The sequence below is a fragment of the Dromaius novaehollandiae genome, chromosome 8, assembly GCF_036370855.1.
Source record: "Dromaius novaehollandiae isolate bDroNov1 chromosome 8, bDroNov1.hap1, whole genome shotgun sequence".
Lineage (NCBI taxonomy): Eukaryota > Metazoa > Chordata > Aves > Casuariiformes > Dromaiidae > Dromaius > Dromaius novaehollandiae.
Genome location: NC_088105.1, coordinates 31,704,666 through 31,713,036, shown reverse-complemented (window position 1 = coordinate 31,713,036; position 8,371 = coordinate 31,704,666). Strand labels below are relative to the sequence as shown.

Sequence of the window (8,371 nt, the reverse complement as noted above, 5' to 3'; positions counted from 1 at the left end):
AAACTGGTCCTTCAAGTTTCCCTCCAGGCGAAGGGGAGGGCCGCAGCTCGGCGCCTGCAAACAGCCGCTGCAGAGAAACTGCCCTCCGCAGCTGGCGAAACTCGCCCCGGCCCGTCACGGCCGGTGTTTCGGGTACCGTGGTTTGGCGCTTGGAGGGCAGCCGTGCAAAGCAGGCAGCACATCCCCCCCAGCCCGTCGCCCCCCGCACTGCTGCCGCCGCAGCAACGATGCCCGGGGGGTTGCAGGGCTCGCTTTCAAAGCCAGCCCCCAAAACAGCGATGGGCGGGCACCCTGAGACCTGGCGCGATGAGCTGCCAGCACCCCGAGTGGCTCCCGAGGAGGGGACAGGGCAGATCCAGGCTCCAGGTGTCCCCGGGGAAGGAGAGCGGGGTGCAAACCCCTGATGTCAGCCGCCGGGCACCGGCTCACCCGAAACCACAACCTTCCCCCACCCAGCAAGGAGGAGGCTTTTTCCCCAGCAGCTTTCCCGCAAGCGGGAGGAGAGGCAGGGCCACCGTCCTCCGTCCCCAGCTGAGTCACCAGGGTGGGGACACCTGCCCCACTGGCCAGTTCCTCCACTGCTGTTTCTCCAAGCTTGTCCCCATCACATCAGATAAAATAGCTTTGTTTTTTTAAAAAAAAAAAGGAACAGGGAGTTGCGGTTTGCAGGTAATAGCTCAGCAGGAGGGACAGGGCGTTCAGCCCCCCCAGGTTTAGCAAGAAAGGCTCAGCTGGGGTGGTGACACGGAGGTGGCACCTCTTTCACTGGACTCCAGCAAAGGTGAGGAGCAGAGAGAGCTCAGTGGGATCAGGGGAAGCAGGAACCAGAGACTCCAAGCACGCACCAAAGCACCCAAACTGCTGCTTGCGGGAAAGCACTGGGGACACACACGCCCTGCTACGATTACAGGCTCCCGTAAAAGCCACTGCGATAAGCCGTTGCTGGGGAGGTGCCGCAGAGGGGAGATTTACAAGCCCAACTGTGGGACTGTGTGTGCAGGTGGCCAGCGCTGCACCCACACCCAGCCCAAGCTGTTGTGCCAACAGGGCGGCGCTCCTGCTTGTTCCCAGGCACGTGACAGCAAAGCAGGTGACCCCAGAGGGTATAATGTGCCACAGTGGAGGTTAAACATGTTTTGTGCAGGCAATTCTGCTCCAGCCCTGCTCCCCCCAGCCCACCCCTCCGAGCACCCAGCTCCCCTGGGTGCAGGCAAGGCAGCCCCGAGCCTGGCTCCTCTCCCCACCAACCCTTAGGCAGAGGCTGGGGGCCAAGGTTGTGGTCAGAGGTGTTTATTGAAGTCATTTGGGAAGTACAAGAGATGAGCTCCAGAAAATAATTTATAATTCAAGACAAACAGGTTTTTCCCCCTCCTCCTCATTACAGCATGGAGGGGGAGAGGGTTTCTGCCACAAAAAAAAACAAAAAAAAAAAAAAATCACAGTACAGTACTGAGTGGTCCAGGCCAAGTCACAGCCCATGGGAGCAGGGACCTGCAGGTTGTACAGCATAGAGGTCCCCTGCCAGGGGACCCCATGGGGCAGCAGCTGGGGTTGTCCCAGCCCCAGCTGGGGGCACAGCTGCCACCTGCAACAGCCCTGGGTCCAGCAGCAGGACTAGCCCCAGCCTCCACCTGCCCTGCAGCAAGGCTTGCCCCAGGGCTCAGGATCATGGGCTGGCCCAGCACCAGCAGCCAGGTCCCTGCCCCACGGCTCAGATGCAGCAGCAGTGTGGGAGAGGTCCTGCACCTGCCTGGGCTTGGTGGCAGTATGCTGGGATCACTGGGCCTCAGCTCCATCAGGAGCCCTGATCTTTGCCTGGGCCACAGTATCTCCCACCAGCATCAGCAAAACAGAGGAAGCCATTTTTTCCACTTCAAAAAAAACAAAAAAAAAAATCTCTATGTACAGATACATTGTGCCATAGCAGTACAAAAATATACATATGAACTCTACAGATCCCAGCTCAGTAGATCAAGACAGCCATAAATCACAGTGTGCAGGACAGCGTCAGGCCTGGGGAGCGATCAGGGCCCCGGGGGGGCACTGCTCACTGCAGGCACGTCCCGGCAGGCAGATCTCCCTTGCAGGGGTCATTTCTCATCCAAGCGGCAGTACAGGTACATGGCAACCGTCATCGATGCAATCTGCAGGTGGCAAAAGGTGAGTCAGCTCCCCTCCTAGCCTTCCCCGCTGCCCTGTGGGCCAGGGCTCAGCACTTGAGCTTTGGCACAAGGTGCTGCCACCCAGCCCTCCTCCTCACTCCTTCCTCCCTCTTGCTTAAAAGCCCCCCTTGCAGGGGACTGAGGCTGGCTGTAGGGCAGAAGTAGGTTCAGGTCACAGCCTGCAGCATCATCCCCAGCACCCCCAAGGAGGAAGAGCCAGACAGGCCTGCAGAGGAAGGCTTGGCAGCCACTGTGGGACCAGTGGTGGTCCACAGGGCCACTCCAGCACGCTGTAGACCATCAGCCACCTGGGCCTGTCCTGGCCCCACCCACTTGTCCCAAGATGCAAGAAGGGGTTAAAGCAGTGACACTCAGGCACTCACCTCCAAGGCAGCAATGCCAGCTGCCACACCACCCACTACACCTGAATTCGTCCTGATCTCAGTCAGGAGCTGTTCGAAACAACCCTGCAGGAAGCAACAGAGGAGGTGAGGACAAGCAAATACCCCACACTGCTGGGGTATATCCCCCTCCAGGAGCACACCACACACTCAGGATTTCCCCGCCCACTCCCATCAGGTACCCCAGCCCAGCCCCTCATGGGCAGGGAGAGGGTCTGGAGCTTCACGGGGCATCTCATCTCAGCCCCTTCTGAGATCAAAGCACAACATTAGGGGGAAAAAAAGCCCTAAAGAGGCAGAGAGGTATCCAAGTTCACACCTCCCCACATCAAGGCACACACCAAACAAGCTCTGCTAGACAGCAAGTGCTGCTCATGCATTCGTACCGGGACATCACTTGCTGCAGCACGGGTTTCATTGCATGGTTGTGATCCAGAGCAGCAGGGCGCAGGGTAAGTATGGTATTGCTGAAGCCAAGGAGAGTCCGTGAGGTCTGTGTAGTTATTCAAGCCACAGCAATGGAGCTAGGAGGGAGAGAGATGGTGAGAACATCCTCCAGGTCTCCCCAGGAGCCGCATCCTCACCACTCAGTCCCTTCCCTCCCCACCCCATGGAGGGGTCACCCAGCTTCAACCCAGATCTGGGGGGATGTTCAAGGATCTTCTCAGGAGAGGGATCTCCCCTCCCTAAAGACTTCAGCACATGGCATGCACTGTGCAAGCACTGCTAGATCCCAAACAGGCAGGTTCCAGGTGGCTGGGAATCAGTCACAGCCCAAGGGGTGATAGGGCACACCTGGGGCCAGGGCTACATCCCCATCCCACCAAGCCCATGGGCTAGATGCCACCAGGCCACTGACAGGAGCATCTCAGGAGGACCCGCAGCTCAGCACACCTCATTCATGGTGACGTTCCAGATTTGCGTAAGGCTTGGCTCCTTCCCAAACTTCTCCTTCAGCAGTGGAGTCACAGTGGCTGTCAGCAGTGTTTCCGCCTGGGAGAAGAGGTGGAAAAACACCATCAGAGACTGTTCTGGGGAGCAAAGAGCCCCCAGTGTCCATCTTGGGTCCCAGCCTACAGGGATGGGGTAGATCAGACATGGCAAGGCCAGAAGCCCCTTACTCCATAACCCTGCAGCCCAGGGACAGCTTGACACCCTCCCCACACATCAGTGCTGCACAGCAGTGAGGCTATTTGTGACCAGTGAGTCATTCAATAAGCAGCATAATTGAGGGAGCCAGGTTGCCTGATGACATCTGCCTTGTGGATGGCTTCTCTGGTGTCTAATGAGGTGATGTGTTGGTGTTTAAGTAGTCACCTCTCTCCCTGGGTGGGTTTTCCAGGGTCTAATAAGGAGTTGAGTTTGCTCAGCATGAAGCATTGGACACTTCCTTGCCAGTATTCCCCTTACAGGCACTTCTTACCCTCAGAGGGGGGAGAGGGATGTTATTAAGCCTTAGTTGGTGTTGGACTAAGGTGTTTGAGAAAAAAAAAAGCCAAATTCATATCATAGCCCTCACTTCTTCAGGGTGATGGCAACCCCCATTTTGTGGATGATCCAAGCCACAAACAGAAAACAAGTCAAGCTAACACAAGCTCAAGACACAGCACATGCATGCACTTGGCTTTCATGGGTAGTCTAGAGAGCTGTGTGCTGTTTGTCCAGGGCTGAAGACAAGCACAGAGGCCTCAGTGTTTTAACCAAGGCATCTCAAGGAGAAAACACAGGTCCTGAATTAGCCCAGCCCCAAGATTCAGACATGCCACTCACAAGGCCCGTGTAGACAAGAGCCACCACGGCAGCAGCAACTTCAGCAATGAAGATGATCAGCACCACTGTGAAGAACTAGGAGACACAAGGGGGAGGGAGGTCAGAGCAGTAGCCACAGTCCACAGGCCCCCAGGGTGAACTGCTGCACTCGTTTGCTTCCCAAGGGCCTATCCAACCCATCCAGGGCTCAAAGCCCTTTTATGGCCTTCAGCTCTGCTCCAGAGACAGAAACAGCATGACTCTGGGATCCCCTCAAGCCCTGCATCTTCAGGGGGCTGGCCTCTCCAGGCATCTTCTAAGAGTCCTCTTAGGGAAACCTTTGCTCAGAAACAATTTCTGCCACAAAGGAAGACCCAGAAAGGACATCTCCATGGAGAAGTGTAACCCTCCAGCCTCCCCCCACCAGAAACCGACCTCAAGTGAGGTCAGATGAAGAGATAAAGCATTGCTGAGCCTAGTCATGTTCTTACCACCATCAGGAGACACTTGCTCTCTTTCTGGGCCCCACAGCACCCCAGGAAGCCAATCACCACTAGGATGGCACCAATGACGATGAGGAAGTAGCTCACATTCACAACCTGCAGGACACTAGTGGAAATCGCCCCAAATATATCAAAGAAGGACTTTCCATCCACTATAACCCAGATTCCAACTCCCAGGAGGGTCGCACCGCCGAGCTGGTAGAGAAAAAAACACATTAGTTCACAGACAGCCTGAGAGGGACAGCTAGAATGGAAGCAAGAATTACCAATTGGGGGGGGGGGGAACAGCTTTCTTCCTCCTTGAAGGTTTTTGGCAGATCTCAGCCCCTCCTGGGGCACCAAGTTGTGGTTTGAAGGCAGCATTAGCTGTCCAGCATAACCCAGGGAGGCAGCAAGGACAACCACTGGCTGGAGTGGAGACAGAGACACCCCCCCCCCAGAAATCCCTGCAACTCATTCCCTGCCCAGGATCCTCCCACCCCTCAGCAGCTAGGGAGACCACACCAGGCACAGGACTGCCAGCAGCATTACCAAGGCATGGCCAGCCCTGCTCCGCAGGTTTACAAGTCCTTGGTTCAGCACAGGAGCCAGCTGCCCTGTGTCCTCATGCCCCTGAGGAAGTGCAGAAGGCCTTAGGATGGGGCAGGCAAGATGCAACTCAGATTGCTCCAGAATTAGAGCGGAAAGCAGGGGGCAGCCAAGCCCTGGGGGAGCTCAGTCCTGGTAAGGTCCTGCCCTGCTGCTCCTTGCTCCTGAAGATCTCAGGAGGCTTCAGTGCTCCTCACACCCTGTTGCACCTTCTCCCCATTGGCCACACACTGCCACCCCAAACCCAGCCAGACCACCATGCTCTCAGACCCAGCCCCTGGGGCCACATGGGGCAGGAGCAAGGCTCAGCCCAAGGCACCACAGAGGCTCAGGGCTCCCAGCAGCATTGCCCAGCAAAGAGGTACAAGGCCTGCACCCCATCTCTCCACCAGCCCATGGTACAGCTTTCCCAGAGGCATAAACACCAAAGTTGCCTAGATCCTGTCCCCCCACTTATTGTGGCAGGGGGTGGGACTCTTGCAGGGGGCCATCCTTGCCAACCAGGATGCACAGCCATGTCCACTCAGAGAGCAGCAGAGCAGGGCAGGAACACAGCACCCATGGCAGCAACTGGAGCCTCATTTGCAGCCAGAGCTGCAACCACCAGGGTGAGGAGGATGAAAGCCCTTTGGGCATGGTTTCCACCAGGAGAGCTGGGGCTGCCAGCCAAGCCCAGGTGGCATGAGGGCTGTTTGCCTCCTCCCACCCTGCAAGCTCAGCTAGGGAGTGCTTTGCCACCCCTTTCCTCTCTTCCCCCCCACCAAGCTTTGCTCAGGTCACAGGAAGCACCTCCAGCCAGGCCAGGGCCACAAGGAAAAGGAGCAGCAGCAGTCTCGCTGGCTGCCCTGCAGGGAGGCAGATGTCCGCTCAGCATCACCTCCACTCCCACATTCCCAATCTTTCATCATCACAAGTCCAAGAGAAAGGATGGGATGGGGGGTGGGAAGAGAGCAAACCCAGCCACCCCCACACCAGCAGACTGCTATTTATACAGCATTTGGGCAGAAAAGGAGCCAGGAGCTCCTGGGAAGGGGCAGCCCAGCTCTCTGCCAGCCCAGCCCTCAGACACAGCCCAGGGGAGGCGAGCAAGGAGCTGACACAGGTATTCCTCTGCTCCCCAAGTTTTCCCCGGGCAACGCAAGATTTGGTCAGCCCAGCATCCTCCCTGCCACCGAGGGCACCTCCGGGCACTGCAGGCCCTGGGGCAGCCAGACAGGTCACTCCCCCAGAACACCAGCCACCTGCACCACATCCTCTGGGCTGCAGCATTGAAGCTGCTCCCTTCCCCAGGGCAAATAGTTTTGAGGCCAGTGGGGCTGCAGCAGCCCCTGTGTGGCGCAGCCAAGCCAGCAGCACCCTGGCAGCTCTGGAGGGCTCATGTGGCCGGCTCGGATGCCAGGGTCCATCACACTGCTGGGGCGGGCGCTGCCACCGGTTCCCTCAGCTGCGGGAAGCCTCCCACTCGCCCGCCAGAGCAGTTGAGCAATACCTGGCCCCAGCCACTCCTACGCTCCTCACAAGATCAGCTCAAGGCCATTTCCACCCAGGGACACCCTGCCCTTGGCCAGGCTCAGCCCTTCCCTGCCAGTGCTAGGGCACAGCAGGGCTGCAGCTTCAAGGAGGGAGTATTTTGAGCTTGGGGGCTCTGCTTCCTCCTCCTCCCTTTCCAAGGCAGTGGAAGTCCACCCCCCTTCCAAGTGGCTTTATTGCTCCAGCAAAGTCAAAGCAGCTGTAAGGGACCTCTGCTACTGTCCCCAAATGTACATGGAGGGCAGGAGCCACAACACCTCCAGTCCCTGCCACACACACAGGCTCCCTTGGAGAACCAGGAACCTGCAGATGACCCTTTCCAGGGTGTGTAGTGCCCAGCACCCCCAGCCAGACCTTCACACCGGGAAGGACACGCAGAGCTGACGCAACAGCTACCATCCAACGCCCAGTACAGTCCCCTGCTTTACCTCTCTCTGGACTTTGGCCACCACACCCAGAACAGACCCTTGGTAAGATCCCTGCCAGCCCAGGGCTTTGCAGTGCCCAGCTCACACTGCTCTGCCCCATTGCAGGGCAGGGCTCCCAGCTAAAACCAGGCAGCCATCAGGTCTTGTACCCCACAGGGCCCCAGGAACAGAAATCCTACCAGCATCCACCTGCTCACAGCCCCAGGTCCCTCCAGGAGGGAGCACAGGGAAGTCCATGCTGGACAGCTTCACCCACCACAGCAGCACAGCCTTCCCCCAGGGAGCCACTTGCTCCAGCCCCACTCCCCAGTTTGACAGGGTGGTTGAGGGGGGCCCACCAGGTTCACATCACCCCTGGGCAGAGGGAAGCCACTCCCAGGTTAAGCAGGGCCCTGAAGAGCACTTACAAATATGGCCAGGTTGAAGAGGACCATCATGACCTTGATAAACGTGAAGAGCCCCATCCTTGCACCTGGGGAGAGCATAGACACACAATCAGCAAGAGCCCCAGCCACCCCTCTCTGCTCCGGGGAAGCTCCTCGGGGTGCACCTATGGGTGCCCGCTCCCCAAAGCACAGCACCCCACCTACCTTAGCAGAGAGCAGCTCCCCAGAGATTCAGCTCAGCCTGCCCAGCCCCACTGCAGCACCTGCACCACCTCCCCGCCCTTTAAGCAGGTGAGGGCCCTAAGTGGCAGCCACCTCCTCCAATGGAGAAAGCGCTGCCCGGCCCCAGCCGGGCTGCACCCAGCCACCCAAGCGGGCCACCCCTTGCGGGGGTGGCCAGGTGACACCGTCACGCTGGGTGCCTGGTGGCTTGCTGCCCTCTGGTGCCAAAAGCCACCCGCCTGAAGGACGGAGTGTGGCTGGGGCGGCTGCCACCTGCGCCCATTGCTGTGGCCGCTTGGCACGGAGGATATCCTGTCCTGCTGCCCCGGGGCGCAGAGGGGTGACGTCCCCGTCACCGGAATGGGTGCAGGCACCAGGGGCTGGTAAAGGAGAGCTTGTGAG

At 58.5% G+C, this 8,371-nt stretch overlaps 1 protein-coding gene across 1 annotated transcript; it reads right to left on the bottom strand.

Annotated features, from left to right (window-relative positions):
- Positions 1–1,274: 1,274 nt before the first annotated feature.
- Positions 1,275–8,062, bottom strand: TSPAN1 (tetraspanin 1). Its single transcript, XM_026103654.2, has 8 exons — positions 7,952–8,062; positions 7,769–7,833; positions 4,804–5,010; positions 4,334–4,408; positions 3,458–3,556; positions 2,950–3,087; positions 2,546–2,629; positions 1,275–2,144 (listed from the first exon to the last, which is right to left on the bottom strand). The coding sequence occupies exons 2-8, from the start codon at positions 7,823–7,825 to the stop codon at positions 2,091–2,093; spliced, it is 714 nt and encodes a 237-aa protein (XP_025959439.1). The 5' UTR covers positions 7,826–7,833; positions 7,952–8,062; the 3' UTR covers positions 1,275–2,090.
- Between the last annotated feature and the right edge of the window lie 309 nt (positions 8,063–8,371).

Excerpts from the sequence above, each read along its gene's own strand:
- TSPAN1 (XM_026103654.2), bottom strand. The coding sequence starts at position 7,825 with ATGGGGCTCTTCACGTTTATCAAGGTCATGATGGTCCTCTTCAACCTG. Across the intron at positions 3,088-3,457 it reads GGAACGTCACCATGAATGAG|CTCCATTGCTGTGGCTTGAA; the intron begins GTGTGCTGAGCT and ends TCTCCCTCCTAG. Across the intron at positions 2,145-2,545 it reads CTGGCATTGCTGCCTTGGAG|ATTGCATCGATGACGGTTGC; the intron begins GTGAGTGCCTGA and ends TGCCACCTGCAG.